This window comes from Salmo trutta, chromosome 1 (genome assembly GCF_901001165.1).
Source record: "Salmo trutta chromosome 1, fSalTru1.1, whole genome shotgun sequence".
Classification (NCBI taxonomy): domain Eukaryota; kingdom Metazoa; phylum Chordata; class Actinopteri; order Salmoniformes; family Salmonidae; genus Salmo; species Salmo trutta.
The window spans coordinates 32,285,430-32,303,698 of record NC_042957.1 but is presented as its reverse complement, the minus strand read 5'-3'; the positions used below and the strand labels follow the sequence as shown (position 1 = coordinate 32,303,698).

Below are 18,269 nucleotides of genomic sequence, written 5' to 3'. Positions count from 1 at the left end.
CCCTGGTCAACGGACCATAACCCCGTTGGCACCTCTGTTGACATGATATGGTATAGCAACAGCTTGGTTGAAACTGCATTGCAGAAGAGTAGAATGTTACTTACTTCCTTAGTCTTCATTGTTCCTTGCGGGACCTAAGTCTCCAATAATCTTCTGCCACTGAAGTCGGTCTTTGGCCACAGCTTGTGCCCTGTCCCATGAGAGACTCATCTCCTCCAACTCAGCCATCACTGTCCGTCGCAAATTTTTTTTTTTTGAGTGTGTCTGTGTCTATAATGTAGAATATAATGTGTTACAATTGAATTCCAACCATTGTTACAAGTGTATTACTATTACAGACAACAAATATTTATCCTAACAAGCGTATTGTGCTTGTGCTGCTGCATCGAAGCTATACACATTTAGAATAATTATTAGTGACAATATCTAAAGTTCAATTGTTTGAAGTAATAGAAGACTGTCTGCAATGTGTTTACTCATGCTGCTAAACGTGATTACATTTCAAAGAGGCAGTCTCCTAATTTCTAAAATTGCTGAGGAAACTTGACCTAATTTGTTGAAAGGGAAGCCAACATAAGAGAAGAGATGGTGCCTTTGAAGTTTAGATTTAGATTGGTGAACTCTTGTCCCTCATTTGGTGTGGCGCACCTTATCGAACATATGTCTGGTTTATTAAGTATTCAAACTCACAGCTTTAGAAGTGCTCTGATGTATTTTATCATTGACAAACCACTTTGCTGGTCTTGACACACTTGACAGAAGGTTGACCGAAAAGATCGCAAAGAAAATTCTTGACAGCATTTTCTGCTCTTTTCTTGTGAAAGTTTGAGCAACGTGCCGTTTGTCTTTAAACAGTATCATCTCATTAAGATCAACATACAGTTTCAGGAGTGGTGCAAACGAACAGGTTTATTGTTCCCAGTCATCCAGACTGTTGGTGGGTCGTTCCACGAAAAGAGTGCCTTTTGCCTCTCTCTGATATTTTAAATAGAAATTGTGCACCAATATTGCATTTTATAAGCCTGTTATATTAAATTAAGTGCTCTTTAATATATGGAGAATTCAATCAATTAGATTTTTTTGCTAAAGTACTGAAATGTATCATTTTGACATTACCCTCCGTCAACCCTATGTCACTTCAAGGAAGATTTCAACCCACTTAATCCCAAAATGTATCCAAGTTTCACCATCATTGTAAAGCCCTAGTTAATTCACGTGATTAGTGATTCATTTACGTCTGTCCCTCATTTTAAAAGACAACCCTGTTACGTGAACAGAACTGTCATTTTTATACAGTGAAACTATTCCTTCAATTAATTTTTTTCCCCAAAAAGCAACATAGAACATCTAATAGTCAAATCATAGTGTGAAAGTAGGGGAGCTGGGTCTACTCTTTTTGGCCATTTTCTGGTAGAAAACTGAGAAGGTTGAGCAAAACACGTCAACCCTGTTACCCATAGATAGACAGGCTAGAAATGTTATGGGATTTAACATGTTTAGTTTTTTTTTTTTAAAGCTTGCATTCAAATGCCAGTGCCTGTTGCACACAACAAGTGTCCATTCCTCCTGTCAAGAGGTGATTAATGGCTGAGTTAAGATGAAATCGTCAACACTGTTACGGTCAAATCCGTTACTTTATGTGGCACCTAATAGGCACTTACTATAGTAATGTTTTACCTATTGAGATGGTAAAACGTACACTGCCAATCAAAAGTTTGGAGTCACTTAGAAATGTCCTTGTTTTTGAAAGAAAAGCTAATTTTTTGTCCATTAAAATAACATCAAATTGATCAGAAACACAGTGTAGACATTGTTAATGTTGTAAATGACTATTGTAGCTGGAAACGGCTGATTTTTTAAGGAATATCTACATAGGAGTACAGAGGCCCATTATCAGCAACCATCACTCCTGTGTTCCAATGGCACGTTGTGTCAGCTAATCCGAGTTTATCATTTTAAAAGGCTAATTGATCATTAGAAAACCTTCTGCAATTATGTTAGCACATCTGAAAACTGTTGTTCTGATTAAAGAAGCAATAAACCTGGCCTTCTTTAGACTAGTTGGGTATCTGGAGCATCAGCATTAGTGGGTTCAATTACAGGCTCAAAATGGCCAGAACCAAATACATTTCTTCTGAAACTCATCAGTCTATTGTTGTTCTGATAAATTAAGGCTATTCCATGCGAGAAATTGCCAAGAACCTGAAGATCTTATACAACGCTGTGTACTACGGTCACGACGTGATCTGTTTCACCTGTCCTTGTGATTGTCTCCACCCCCTCCAGGTGTCGCTTATTTTCCTCAGTGTATTTATCCCTGTGTTTCCTGTCTCTCTGTGCCAGTTCGTCTTGTATGTTTCCAAGTCAACCAGCGTTTTTCCCGTTCTCCTGCTTTTTGCATTCTCCTTTTTCTAATCTTCCAAGTTTTGACCCTTGCCTGTTTCTGGACTTTGTACCCGCCTGCCTTACCATTCTGCCTGCCTTGACCATGAGCCTGTCTGCCACTCTGTACCTCCTAGACTCTGATCTGCTTTTGACCTTTTTGCCTGTCCACAACAATTCTCTTGCCTACCCATTTGGATTAATAAACATTGTAAGACTCCAAACATCTGCCCCCTGTGTCTGCATTTTGGTCTCGCCTTGTGCCTTGATAACTACTCCCTTCACAGAACAGCACAAACTGGCTCTAACCAGAATAGAAAGAGTGGGAGGCCCCAGTGCACAACTGAGCAAGAGGACAAGTACATTAGTGTCTAGTTTGAGAAACAGACGCCTCAAAAGTCCTCAACTGACAGCTTCATTAAATAGTACCCGCAAAACACCAGTCTCAACGTCAACAGTGAAGTGGCAACTCTGGGATGCTTGCCTTATATATATATATATATACACACACAGTTGAAGTCAGAAGTTTACATACACTTAAGTTGGAGTCATTAAAACTAGTTTTTCAACCACTCCACAAATTTCTTGTTAACAAACTATAGTTTTGGCAAGTCAATTAGGACATTTACTTCGTGCATGACAAGTCATTTTTCCAACAATTGTTTACAGACAGATTATTTCACTTATAATTCACTGTTTCACAATTCCAGTGGGTCAGAAGTTTACATACACCAAGTTGACTGTCATGGCTTTAGAAGCTTTTGATAGGCTAATTGACATCATTTGAGTCAATTGGAGGTGTACCTGTGGATGTATTTCAAGGCCTACCTTCAAACTCAGTGCCTCTTTGATTGACATCATGGGTAAATCAAAAGAAATCAGCCAAGACCTCAGAAGAAAATTGTAGACCTCCACAAGTCTAGTTCATCCTTGGGAGCAATTTCCAAACGCCTGAAGGTACCACGTTCATCTGTACAAACAACAGTACGCAAGTATAAACACCACAGGACCACTCAGCCATCATACCGCTCAGGAAGGAGATGCGTTGTCTCTTAGAGATGAACGTACTTTGGTGCAAAAAGTGCAAATCAATTCCAGAACAACAGCAAAGGACCTTGTGAAGATGCTGGAGGAAACAGGTACAAAGTATCTATATCCACAGTAAAACGAGTCCTATATCGACATTACCTGAAAGGCTGCTCAGCAAGGAAGAAGTCACTGCTCCAAAACCGCCATAAAAAATGTTTACTTTTCGGAGAAATGTTCTCTTGTCTGATGAAACAAAAATAGGACTGTTTGGCCATAATGACCATTGTAATGTTTTGAGGGAAAAGGGGGGAGGCTTGCAAGCTGAAGAACACCATCCCAACCGTGCAATACCAGGGTGGCAGCATCATGTTTTGGGGGTGCTTTGCTGCAGGAGGGACTGGTGCACTTCACAAAATAGATTGCATCATGAGGAAGGGAAATTATGTGGATATATTGAAGCATCATCTCAAGACATCAGTCAGGAAGTTAAAGCTTGGTCGCAAATGGGTCTTCCAAATGGACAATGACCCCAAGCATACTTCCAAAGTTGTGGCAAAATGGCTCTAGGACAACAAAGGCAAGGTATTGGAGCGGCCATCACAAAGCCCTGACCTCAATCCCATTGAAAATTTGTTTGCAGAACTGAAAAAGCCTGTGCGTGCAAGGAGGCCTACAAAACTGATTCAGTTACACCAGCTCAGTCAGGAATAATGGGCCAAAATTCACGCAACTTATTGTGGGAAGCTTGTGGAAGGCTACCTGAAACGTTTGACCCAAGTTAAACAATTTAAAGGCAATGCTACCAAATGCTAATTGAGTGTATGTAAACTTCTGACCCACTGGGAATGTGATGAAAGAAATAAAAGCTGAAATAAATAATTGTCTCTACTATTATTCTGACATTTCAAATTCTTAAAATGAAGTGGTGATCCTAACTGACCTAAATAGGGAATTTTTACTAGGATTAAATGTCAGGAATTGTGAAAAACTGAGTTTAAATGTATTTGGCTCAGGTGTATATAAACATCCAACTTCAACTGTATTATTTTTTACCCCCTTTTTCGATCTAGTCTCATCGCTGCAACTCCCCAACGTGCTCTGGAGAGGCGAAGGTGGAGTCTTGCATTCTCCAAAACATGACCCGCCTAACCTCTCTACCTAAACAACCGCCATCTTATCCCGGAAACCAGCCTCTCCAATGTGTCGGAGGCAACACCGTTCAACTGGTGACCGGGGTCAGCCTGCAGGCACCCGGCCCGCCACAAGGAGTCGCTAGAGCACAATGAGCCAATCAAAGCCCCACCGGCCAAACCCTCTCCTAACCCGGATGACGCTGGGTCAATTGTGCGCCGTCCTATGAGACTCCCGGCCACGGCCGGTTGTGGCACAGCCCAGGATTGAACCCGAGTCTGTAGTAACGCCTTAGACCGCCGCGCCACTCGGGAGGCACTAAAACATGTTTTTTTATGAAGTTTAGCATGTGCTCTTTATGACTGAATGTTAAAATTAGGTGAAATCAAAACTTTTTTCTTTACCAAGTTTCACTTCTCAAACAGCACCGAATTGGTGGAACGACCTTGCTATGGTACACTACTGAAGAACTAGGCTACATTTAGGTGCAGGATGAGCCTAAAAGGAATGTAGTCCAATTCACTACAAACCATAGGTGATCAGTGCCACAAACGTTCAAACACGTTTGTGAGTCTATTTTTGGAATTCTATTAAATTTGACATTAAAGGCAGAGAAAATGTGATCTCTCACATTTGGTGGAATAGGGTTATACTGTGTGTACTAAATACAGTATAATGTCCATCTGCTGAATTCCCCAAAATACATCTCCATACATATCACATTGCAGAAGGTGTGCCCCCACAAAATAAACAATCCTATAATACTGTATGAAAGAAAGAAAATGAATTACAAAGACGGAATGGTTTCCCTGTTTTCCTCTAAGGCCAGTCCTATTTTATTCTAAACACACGGTATGAGAGTTTGGTCTTACACAAAGAAGACATAGCCACCTGCAGCCCCTATCTAAATTGGCCACTTTAGCCTGCATCTTCCACTCGCAATATATACTGACGATTAGATGAAATGCAGGTGAGGTTCACTAGATGTTTGTGTAATGCACACAGAGCTCCATTCTATGGTGGGAGAAACAACCATGTACTTTGCTTTTGTAAATCTTATACGGTGCCTTCAGAAAGTATTAATACACCTTGACTTGTTCAACATTTTGTTGGGTTACATCATGAATTCAAAAAATGGATAAAAACATGTTTTTAGACATTTCTGCCAATTTATTGAAAATTACATACAGAAATATCTAATTCACTTAAGTATTCAAACTTTCCCACCTGGACAAAAGGAACATCTATGTGAGAATGATGTTCATTGACTACAGCTCAGCGTTCAACACCATAGTGGCCACAAAGCTCATCACTAAACTAAGGACCCTGGGACTAAACTCCCTCTGCAACTGGATCCTGGACTTCCTGACGGGCCACACCCAGGTGGTAAGGGTAGGCAACAACACATCTGCCACGCTGATCCTCAACACCAGTTCCCCTCAGGGGTGCGTGCTTTGTCCCCTCCTGTACTCCCTGTTCACCCATGACTACGTGGCCAAAAATGACTCCAATACCATCATTAGAACTTGTTCTCATCTATCCTACCTAGTTAAATAAAGGTGAAATTAAAAATAAAGTTTGCTGATGACACAACAGTGGTAGGCCTGATCACCGACAACAATGAGAAAGCCTATAGGGAGAAGGTTAAAGACCTGTCAGTGTGGTGCCAGGCCAACAACCTCTCCCTCAGTGTGAGCAAGACAAAGAAGATGATCGTGGACTACAGGAAAAGGAGGGCCAAACAGGCCCCCATTTACATCAACGGGGCTGAAGTGTAGCGGGTCGAGAGTTTCAAGTTCCTAGGTGTCCACATCACCAACAAACTATCAGGGTCCAAACACACCAAGACAGTCATGAAGACAACACCTTTTCCCCTCAGGAGACTGAAATGATTTGGCAAAAAGTTCAAAAGCTGCACCATCAAGAGCATCCTGACTGGTTGCATCACTGCCTGGTATGGCAACTGCTCGGTATCTGACCATAAGGCGCTACAGAGGGTAGTGCGTACAGCCCATCACTGGGGCCAATGCTTCCTGCTATCCAGGACCTATATACCAGGCGGTGTCAGAGGAAGGTTAAAAAAATGGTCAAAAACTCCAGTCACCCAAGTCATAGACTGTTCTCTCTGCTACCGCACAGCAAGCGGTACTGGAGCTCCAAGTCTAGGTCCAAAAGGCTCTTTAACAGCTTCTACCCTCAAGCTGGCACCGATAGAGATGGCAACTTCGCTTCAAGTCCTTAGGAAACTGTGCAGTATTACGGTTTTTTTATGTGTTATTTCTTACATTGTTAGCCCAGAAAACCTTAAGTGTTATTACATACAGCCGGGAAAAACTATTGGATATCAGAGAGACGTCAACTTACTAGCACAACCAGCACTACAACCAGAAATACGACTTTCCCAAAGCGGATTATTTGTCTGCACCTCCCAGGGCATTTGAACTGATTCCAGAGGCCAACCCAAAACAACACCGTCGGAGGAGAGGGTGCCATAGCGGTCTTCTAGTGAGGCTTCGGATACGCGCACACCACCCACCGCTTCCGAGTATATTACTCGCTAATGTCCAGTGCCTAGTTAACAAAGTCGACGAAATTAAGGCAAGAGTTGCTTTCCAAAGAGATATCTGGGATTGTAACATACTCTGTTTCACGGAGACATGGCTAGCTGGGGACATGCTGTCGGAGTCTGTACAGCCAACGGGATATTCAGTGCATCGTGCCGACAGGAACAAACATCTCTCTAGTAAGAAGAAGGGCGGGGGTGTATGTTGCATGATTAATGACTCATGGTGTAATTGTAACAACATACAAGAACTGAAGTCCTTTTGTTCACCTGACCTAGAATACCTCACAATCAAATGCCGACCGGATTATCTGACAAGAGAACTCTCCTCGGTTATCGTCACAGCCGTGTATATCCCCCCGCAAGCAGATACCAAGAATGCCATCAGGGAACTTCACTGCGGTATATGCAAACTGGAAACCATATATCCTGAGGGGGCATTTATTTGTAGCAGGGGATTTTAACAAAGCTAATCTGAGAACAAGGCTACCTAAATTCTATCAGCATATCGATTGCATTACACAAGCGAGTAACACACTCGACCACTGCTACTTTAACTTCCGCAATGCAAAAAGGCCCTCCCCCGCCCTCCTTTTGGCAAATCTGCCCATGACTAAAACAGGAAGCACCCGTGCTTAGGTCTATCCAACACTGGTCTGACCAACCAGATTCCACACTTCAAGAATGCTTCGATCACGTGGACTGGAATATGTTCCAGGTAGCCTCAGACAATAACATTGACGGATACGCTTACTCGGTGAGCGAGTTTATGAGGAAGTGTATAGGAGATGTACTCACTGTGACTATTTAAACCTTCCCTAAGCAGAAACCGTGGGTTGATGGCAGCATTCTCGCAAAACTGAAAGCAAGTACCACAGCATTTAAATCATGCCAAGGCGACTGGAAACACGACCGAATACAAAACAGTGTAGTTATTCCCTCCGTAAGGCAATCAAACAAGCAAAGCATCAGTATAGAGACAAAGTGGAGTTGCAATTCAACGGCTCAAACACGAGACATATGTGGCAGGGTCTTCAGTCAATCACGGATTACAAAAAGAAAACCAGCCCCGTCGCGGACATTGACGTCTTGCTCCCAGACAAATTAAACCATTTCTTTGCGCGTTTCAGTGCCACCGACAGTGCCACCGACACGGCCCGCTACCAAATACTGTGGGCTCTCCTTCTCCATGGCCGACGTAAGTAAAACATTTCAACGTGTTAACCCTCGCTTGGCTGCTGGCCCAGACGGCATCCCTAGCCGCATCCTCAGAGAATGCGCAGACCAGCTGGCTGTTGTGTTTATGGACATAATCAATCCCTATCTCAGTCTGCTGTCCCACTTGCTTCAAGATGGCCACTGTTGTTCCTGTTCCCAAGAAAGCTAAGGTAATTGAACTAAATGACTATCGCCCCATAGCACTCACTTCTGTCATCATGAAGAACTTTAAGAGACTAGTCAAGGATCATATCACCTCCACCCTACCTGTTACCCTAGACCCACTCCAATTAGCTTGCCGCTCCAATAGGTCCACAGACGATGCAATCGCCATCACACTGCCCTATCCCATCTGGACAAAAGGAATACCTATGTAAGAATGCTGTTCATTGACTACAGCTCAGAATTCAACACCATAGTACTCTCCAAACTCATCATTAAGCTTGAGACCCTGGCTCTCGACCCCGCCCTGTGCAACTGGGTCCTGGACTTCCTGACGGGCCGTACTCCAAGTGGTGAAGTTAGGAAACAACATCTCCACTCCGCTGATCCTCAACACGGGCCCCACAAGGGTGCATTCTCAGCCCTCTCCTGTACTTCCTGTTCCCCCACGACTGCGTGGCCATGCACGCCTCCAACTCAATCATGGAGAAGGTGGAAAGTTTTAAGTTCCTTGGTGAACATGTCACCGACAAACTGAAATGGTCCACGCACATAGACAGTGTGGTGAAGAAGGCGCGATAGGAGGTTGAAAGAATGTGGCTTGTCACCGAAAACCCTCACTAACTTTTACAGGTGGGCTGTATCACCACCTGGTACGGCAACTGCACCGCCCACAACCGCAGGGCTCTCCAGAGGGTGGTGCGGTCTGCACAATGCATCACCGGGGGCAAACTACCTGCCCTCCAGGACACCTACACCACCCGATTGTCACAGCAAGGCCAAAAAGATCATCAAGGACAGTAACCACCCGAGCTACCACTAAAGCTGGGACAGAGAAAGATAGAAGCTGTTTTTCAATCTCAAGGCCATCAGATTGTTAAACAGCCACCACTAGCACAGAGGGCGGCTGCCTACCTACAGACTTGATATCATTGGCCAATTTAATAAACGGAACTCTAGTCAAGAATGTTTACATATCTTGCATTACTCATCTCATATGTATACACTGTATCCTTCACTATCAATATTTTACTATCTATTGCATCTTAGCCACTGTCACTGCTCAGCCATATATTTTATACTTATATATTCTTATCCCATTCCTTTACTAGATTGTGTGTATTAGGTTGTTAGACATTACCTGTTAGATACTGCTGCAATGACGAATCTAGAAGCATAAGTATTTCGCTACACTCACCATAACATCTGCAAACCCATGTGTATGTGACCAATAAAATTTGATTTGAGCTATAAAACTGCTGAACAATTAATCAAATGGCCACCCGGACTATGCTACTCGCTGTTTATCATCTATGCATAGTCACTTTACCCCTACCTACATGTCCAAATTACCTCGACTAACTTGTAGCCCAGCACACTTACTCGGTACTGGGCCCCTGTATATAGCCTCGTTATTGTTCTGTAATTCTACTGTGTTACTTTTTATTCTTACTTTTTATTTAGTAAATATTTTCTTAACTGTTTCTTGAACTGCACTGTTGGTTCAGGGCTTACATTTCACAGTAAGGTCTACACCTGTTGTATTCGGTGCATGTGACAAATACAATTTGATTTGATTTGAAACCCGAGTCAATACTTTGTAGAAGCAGCTTTGGCAGTGATTACAGCTGTGAGGCTTTCTGGGTAAGTCCCTAAAGGTTTTCCACACCTGGATTGCGCAACATTTGCCCATTATTATTTTAAAGATTCTTCAAGCTCTGTCAGACTGGTTGTTGATCATTGCTAGACAACCATTTTCCGTTTTTGAAGTAGATTTAAGTCCAAACTTTAACTCGGGCCATCTTAAAAAATTCAAAATGTTAGCTTAGTGGATATTGCGATCAAAGGTGTTAGACTTACAGTGGTAAAGCACTATTATTGCACAAACTGAGTCGATGTAACTTATTATGTGACTTGTTAAGCAAACTTTTACTCCTGAATTGATTTAAGCTTGCCATAACAAGGGGGTTGAATACTTATTGAATCAAGACATTTCAGCTTTCACTGTTAATTAATTAGCAAAATAAATTGAAAAACATTATTCCACTTTGACATTATACGGTATTGTGTATAGGCCAGTGACCAAAAATCTCAATTTAATCCATTTTAAATTCAGGTTGAAACAACAACGTGTAGAAAAAGGCACTTTACGTACACTATCTGCACAGTTGGGCCTACATATGAGTACTTAAAGGTAGACTCAAGCCTCATTCACATTACATCTGAGCAGTCTGTTGAGTTGCGTCGGACGTCATTCATTTCAATGGGAACTGTCCACAACGGAGTGGTATAGCAGCGCTCCTCTTGTGGTTGAAGGCTTTGTTGCGAAACGGATGCCACATACTTAGAATTTTTCCAAACTCTGAATTGTCTTTAGTGCAGTCCAGAGGAGAATAACTGCCCCCTCTCACTGAGGATTTCAAGTCCAAGGCCAACTAGGGTACTGTAGGTAATGTTTTCAGCAGGATCCCCCATTATAGTCAATGGGAGTATGACGATCTTCTGGTGCCAATACTTGCTTCTATTTCACCAGATGTCCTTGAACCAATTATTTTTAAATCGCGCACAGAATAAGTTATAAAGGAAATGTGCAGCCTGCAGTACCCCGGTTGGTCTTCAACTTGAGACACTCAATGAGAGGGGGCAGCACTGAGCTAGCCTGCACATCACTTCTCAGAGCAGCTCAAACTGCACATGCAAGGTTCCCAAACACTCCGCCGTGAAGCAAGATGGCAACACGCCAAAACAACAAATCCTGATCTTCAAATGCACCACTGAGACTTCACATAGGAAGCAATAGGTTGACATCATCGGTGGCTTTGTCCATTCTTTTTAAAGTCTATGGTGCAGCCAGAGTCCATTAATAGAACAGGAAGTTAGCAAACCACAGAACAATAATAAAATACATTTTTTGGTGATGGCTTTATGGGATAGCTAGTAATTTGTAAACAATTACCCATTCCTATAAGTGAGTACTATTTTAATAGTAATGTTAAATAATACACATTGGCCGTTAGGCCAATTATATTATATGACTGTTTCCTGACGTTTTAGTTTATTGTGATGGTAATGACATTTGTTTTTTATCATTATCTTCAACCTAGCCTAGCTTTTAGCTAGCTAGCTGCTCCGTAAGCTAAGTTGACTTGTTAGAGAAACAAGTTGAGGAAAAAGTAACAAACAAAACATGTTTTATCACCTGAAACAATACGTGTCTCCTGTCTTGAATGAAATGGTTATATTTTGCAATCTCCCAAAATAAGTGTGTTCTCTGATGAGAGACTAGGCTCTCCTCCATCTTGTCTTGCGTTTGTGAAACCACACACTCTCCGTCCAGTAGCGGAATGAGATTGCGTGAAGATGACGTACGTCATAATGAAATACGTCACGGTGTACGGGCATCAGCTAAAAGTAGCACCGTATACAATGGGCTGATCGACATTGCAGCCGATCGTGCAGGTGACTGCTGACTGACTGATCTACGAAGAACCTTGCATCATAAATAACTACCCATTATTATTCGTAGATTAGTCAGCCAGGCACAATTTGCCCATGATACATTTGGGTTTGATCCTCTCTAAAACGGCCACTGAGATGAGCGAGATGCAATAATTAGCTCTCACATGGTCACACATAGTATCTGCATATGTGCATGATACACTTCAAGCTGTTACAGCGTGGTAGCCAGGGGACCAGAACAGCGGAGAAGTGTAGTCTCGCACTTCAGCACTGAGTTGTTGTGGAAATTGACCCACTATGCTGTTTATGTTCGGCATCTACGGCATATCACCGAGTCAACCTTTAAGAGTTCTTCAAATCTCTTTGCAGGCACCAATGGAGTCCATTTTTAAGAGGGAAATTAAAAGAATCCCAGGATGGAGCAGGCTGACACTGGACACAGCAGGGCCCACAGGTTAATCAGGGAGAGCAGAAAGGCGAGCGAGAGGGGGGAGAGAGAGAGAGAGAGAGAGAGGAGGCAAAGAGAGAGAGAGGCTACAAGGACAGAGGCATTTTCCTGCTGCTGCTGCTATATAGAGCACTGCATTCCCATTCTACTGAAATCCTCTCAAATGAGAAAGCCATGCTTATCTCTAAGGGGGCTTTGCAGAAATGAAAACTATCCTTTGGTCCATATCCGTAACCATAACGTAAAATAAGACCACACTACAAAAAGTGAAATCTAAGCAAGCCTATTTTATATTGAGGGATAATTTACTTAAAATGTTTGTTTCTTTCTTGTTTTTTCTTACAAAGCTAAATTATCTAACATCAGTGGCAGATAATTTTGCTTATTTTAACCTAAAAAAGACGTAATACGAGTCATTTGTCTTATTTCAAGATATTTTTCAAGATATTTTTCCTTACTATGATTATTAAGGTAAAATATCTTAAAAGATCTTGAAATAAGAATTACTTTTATCAAGCATTTTTTAGGTTAAAATAAGCAAAATTATTTTCCAATGACATTCGATAATTTAGCTTGGTAAGAAAAACAAGAAAAGAACCCTAATTTTAAGTGAATTATCACTCAATATAACATATTTAAACTTGCTTAGATTTCACTTTGGTTCCCAACACAGCGACACTATTACATGGGTAAAACAGCTTATAAGAATGTATGTATGTACGTATGTATGTAAGTCTAAACATACCTGTACTTGCTAGCCCAGACAAATTAAATGTATTATAGTGGCTTCCTATTCAGATCATAAACTAACTGCCCTGACAGTGCTGTGATAGTGGTGTGACTGGGTTCATGCTACCTTAAGCCAGCTGCAGACGTCAATGAAAAACCATTACTTGTCTTTTACTGCCCTCCAGAGTATGTACTTGAAAACTACAGATTAATCTAAAATAGGAGTAAAATTACGCTCTTGGTAGAGAGAAGTAATTTTTACACAGAGAGGCTAAGTTTCTGGGGACTGTACTATAAGTCACAGCAATTCATTACCTTAAGGTCTTTATAGAGGTGGACTTCAAGAGTTTAAAGACTAGGCCACTCTGTGTTTTCTGAACAGTGGATCTGGACCCACTAGCAGGATGCACTTGCAGCATATTCCTTTTGGGTCATATATTCAGACTGGATTACGTCTACACAAAAAACATTTTCATTCATTTTAACGGGTCTGGAAATGTAAAAAGGCTTTAGGAGGGTCACAGCTGGGTTTCCCAAAGTTGGTGATAGAAATCTATCTGTTTAATAATTCTTCCCTGTGGATATTTTTTCTCAAGTTCCTACCTACAAAAGGACAGTGGTGTAAAGTACTTAAGTAAAAGTACTTTAAGTACTACTTAAGCAGTTTTTTGGGGGTATCTGTACTTTACTATTTATATTTTTGACTACTTTTACTTCACTACATTCCTAAAGAAAATAATGTACTTTTTCTCGATACATTCTACCTGACACCCAAAAGTACTTGTTACATTTTGAATGCTTAGCAGGACAGGGTCATGGTCCAATTCCCGCACTTATCAACAGAACATCCCTGGTCATCCCTACTGCCTCTGATCTGGCAGACTCACTAAACACACATGCTTCGTTTGTAAATGATGCCTGAGTGTTGGAGCATGACCCTGGCTATCCGTAAATAAATAAAAACACAAGAAAATGGTGTGGTCTGGTTTGCTTTATAAGGAATTTGAAATGATTTATGCGTTTACTTTTGATACTTAAGTATATTTGAAACCAAATACTTTAAAACTTTTACTCAAGTAGAATTTTACTGGGTGACTTTTATTTGAGTCATTTTCTATTAAGGTATCTTTAATTTTACTCAAGTATGACAATTGGGTACTTTTTCCACCACTGCATAAGGACCAACTACAAAGTGACTGGTTGGTTACTTTCTATTAGTTGCCCAATTCATTTTCATAATTATTACAGCTAGCTTGTCACAGATGTTGTGTCTATCAAACTGGGAACATCCCACTGGGCACACACTGGTTGAATCAATACTGTTTCCACATCATTTTAATGAATTTACCTTGAACCAACGTGGAATAGACGTTGAATTGACGTATGTGCCCAGTGGGATGTGTTACACAGTAGAAGCCCTGCTAAACAAAAGAAAAAGGATTGGGCAACTTACCCCATGGATACAGAGGCTCACAAGAAGAGGGGTCCCAGTCGCTGTATGGACCACGCTGTGCAGCCTGTAGCTTTTCTGTATTCTGAATACAGAATATTCTCTAACATGAGTTTCAGTTGATTCAAGTCTTGCAGGCATTTGCGGTTTCTCCTGAAGGAACCAGACACCCAAGTTAAAAGTATGCAATGACACACAAGCTGAAATAAATCAACAAGTTTGAATTGACTTCAGTTGAAACATATGAATAGAGCCTCACAGTAGAGGTGTCATAATACCTTGTGGTCAAACAGGGAAATGGTTCCAATTGTTTTTTCCACCATTCATTTTTCCCCATAGGGGATTATAGAAACACTTAACATAAGGGCTTTGTTTCCTGTAGGCTTGGAATGCTAATTAACATCAAAGTAGACATTATGCAAGACTACACATCTCTGCAAGCTCCTGCACGTCATCTCTAGCAGGCACCTTTGCTAAAAGAGATTGTTACTTTTTGCCTCCATTCAGCAGTCTTGTCCAGATCATGATGGCGTTTGTAGTTCTTTATGATAGCCACATTAGCAGCTAATTAGCGTTTCATTTGTTGGGGGTAAATACAGGCAACTATATTGATAAAAGTCACCTTGTCCGAGAGAGATTTACACGTCAAAATGTCACACCAGGGAAGCCTACACAAAACACAGCCCTTATTTTAAATTGGGAAACATGTATTGTGGAAAAAACGATTGGAACCATTTCTCTGTTTGACCTCTAGGTTTTATAGGTATTAATACTCATACTGTGGTATTCTATTGGTAAGATTAATTAGGCATGTGAAGTCACGTCCCTCCATTTCTCCACACTGACTAATTGTTCATTTTAGGCCTACTCTTGTTAACCCATGACTATGCCATCACTAATTGCTTGAAACATTAAGCCTATGCTTTAGTTAATGTAACTGAACAAACGCCAGAGTATTGTAATCATATAGTAATTTTGAGAAATGTTTGTCTTTTTATTGTATTTTGGGGGATAATTGCCAACTTTCTATCTACTCACCACCACTGTGGTTTATATAAGACCTACATGAGCCATGCCAGTCAACATGTTGTTTCTCCTGACCTGGATGAACCAGATAGATACCCAAATTAAAAGCGAATTCACTTCAGTCGATAAATGTATTAATGTAAATGAATGAAGAAGGCTAATAATAGGCCTAATTTTCTGCACACAGTTGTAGATTACTCATGATGTAGACCTATGACTATGTCATTTCTAATCGCTTCAACATTTGTATGATCAAACGTCAGAGTCCGGTAGCCTAATCAAGTCATTTATTTAGAAATGTTTGTCTGTTTCGACAACCTGGCCCTGTTCTGCTCACCCCCATTGTGATCTGACTCGTGGGCGTGGCTCAAGTTCACAGCTCACAGGTCTCGCATCTCTGGTTCTTTATCTCCTTTCTTCCGTTTCGAGGGTAGGTAGCACCTATTTTCATTGTTTATTATAAACGCTCATGTTTATGCAAGTTGTCTTTATATAGTTGAATGTGTTAATTGTTGGCCATTGATGTTAATTGAGCAATCGTTTTGTAGCCTATTAGCACTGTTCATCAATATTTTGAAAGTATACCTGTTTTGGGTTTGTGCCAGGTGAAGTCAGGTCCTACAGTATGATGTTAATATTGTTATTGGACATGTTTAGGCTATTTTCTAAAGCAAAACTTAGCGTCTGCATATAGGTGGAGCTGCATGCCCCCCTCTCTACTCACAAGACCACTAGGTTAGGTTACATGGCATTATTTTTTCTTTATCTAAAACAGCATTCTCAGCATATATATGTGTACAATAGTGTAAATCTATTAAATGCACCCGTCCTTTCTTCAAAGCATAGGCATAGAATGCTGAAACTACTATATATATATATATATAAAATCTCATTCTAATAGGCTACTGACGGGTGAAACCTCCAGGCTACTTATTTCAGAATCTTAGCCCATACATTGATTGTGATCTTGCGTAAGTAAGCTAAAATATGTAAACCTGTTTCTATGTTGGACATCTGTGATTTAGATAGTGTCAGGTTTTTGTGATATAAAAGGCAGTAAGATAAACAATCCATATCACCAGAGAAAAATATATGCACTGAATCAAACCAGTACATTACTACAGTTTTTTTCATTATTGAACCAGGTCATCAACATTGTTTTGAAACAAACTAATTACACTATATATATTTTTTTTACAGGACAAAAATGGCAACTGCAACTCTTAACAGCTTACTGCGCCTACTTGTGAAAGCAATCATTGCAATAGGCTGTTTTGTGACATTTTTTCTCATGTATTTTAAACCGTCAAGTAACTGGCTTGCAAAGCCTATTGAATCATCAACACTACCAATTCAGGAAGAAAAAGAAGAAAATAAGGTTCATAATAAGACTATAGTTCTATTATGGATGTGGCCTTTTGGTCAGTCCTATGATCTAGACACATGCAGCACCCAGTTCAATATTGAAGGCTGTTTTTTAACAGCTGACCGAGACCTATACAATAAGTCAAGTGGGGTCATCATTCACCATAGAGACATAAAAAGTGATTTATCAAATCTACCCCCATTGCAGCGCCCACCTTTCCAAAAGTGGGTGTGGATGAATCTAGAGTCCCCGTCACATACTTATAAAAACCCAGGTCTTAGAAATATTTTCAATTTGACTTTGAATTATAGGCAAGATGCAGATATTGAAGTGCCTTATGGGTCAGTTGTATTCAGCCAAAAGGAGGGGGAAGCTTTCGTATTGCCAATTAAAACTAAATTGGTCTGCTGGATTGTGAGTAACTGGAACCCTGACCATGCCAGAACGAGGTACTTCAATGAATTGCACAAACACATCGAGATACACACCTATGGAAAAGCCTTTGGAGAACACGTCAATGATCAAGACTTCCTGGACACAATATCCAGTTGTAAATTCTATCTTTCGTTTGAGAACTCGATTCACAAAGATTACATCACTGAAAAGCTGTACAACCCACTAGCTGCTGGATCTGTGCCAATTGCTCTTGGGCCACCTAGGCAGAACTACGAGAACTTTGTGCCTGGCGATGCCTTCATACATGTGGATGATTTCCTCTCTCCCAAAGAGCTGGCTAACCAACTCACACTGTTACATACAAATGAAGAAATGTATCTGCGGTATTTTGACTGGCGCAGACATTTCAATGTCAAGAGGTCACATTTCTGGGCTGAACACACATGTCATGCCTGCGATTACATTAAAAGACACAAGGAATATAAAGTTTGTAATAACCTTGACACTTGGTTTTGGGGTTGACAGCTCATTTGCTTCTGCAATGTTGCGGTTCAATGTTACGGTATCTCATGAAACATGTACAAAAGCTGAAGAACATATGCACATCCAGGTACTTTCTGCAGGTGCGGAAGTTGCAGGCAAACTCATGGAAAACAGAAAGGAAAACGCTGTCGCTCATGCTCCTAGGTGATTTTATAACAACGTTTCGACCCATAGGGCTTCATCAGGCAGGATTCCTTTCTGTATCTCATGAACCACAGCCTGGTCTCTTGTGTGATAACCAGGACACATCCTTTTGGAATATGTTATTGCCCCATTCAACCAGTTAGCAAGTCGTACATTTCAGAGTTTCCTAGTTCCGATATCACATGAATGCGGCAATAGCCGATATGGAGCTTAGCTAGAGTCG

At 41.0% G+C, this 18,269-nt stretch overlaps 1 protein-coding gene across 1 annotated transcript; it reads left to right on the top strand.

Annotated features, from left to right (window-relative positions):
• Positions 1-16,765: 16,765 nt before the first annotated feature.
• On the top strand, positions 16,766-17,978 carry LOC115201968 (alpha-(1,3)-fucosyltransferase 9-like). The gene has a single exon (XM_029765863.1). It carries the CDS (start codon positions 16,805-16,807, stop codon positions 17,879-17,881), a length of 1,077 nt encoding a protein of 358 aa, XP_029621723.1. The 5' UTR covers positions 16,766-16,804; the 3' UTR covers positions 17,882-17,978.
• The last annotated feature ends 291 nt before the right edge of the window (positions 17,979-18,269 follow it).

Bases quoted from the DNA above. Each gene is read 5' to 3' on its own strand.
- LOC115201968 (XM_029765863.1), top strand. From the start codon at position 16,805: ATGGCAACTGCAACTCTTAACAGCTTACTGCGCCTACTTGTGAAAGCA.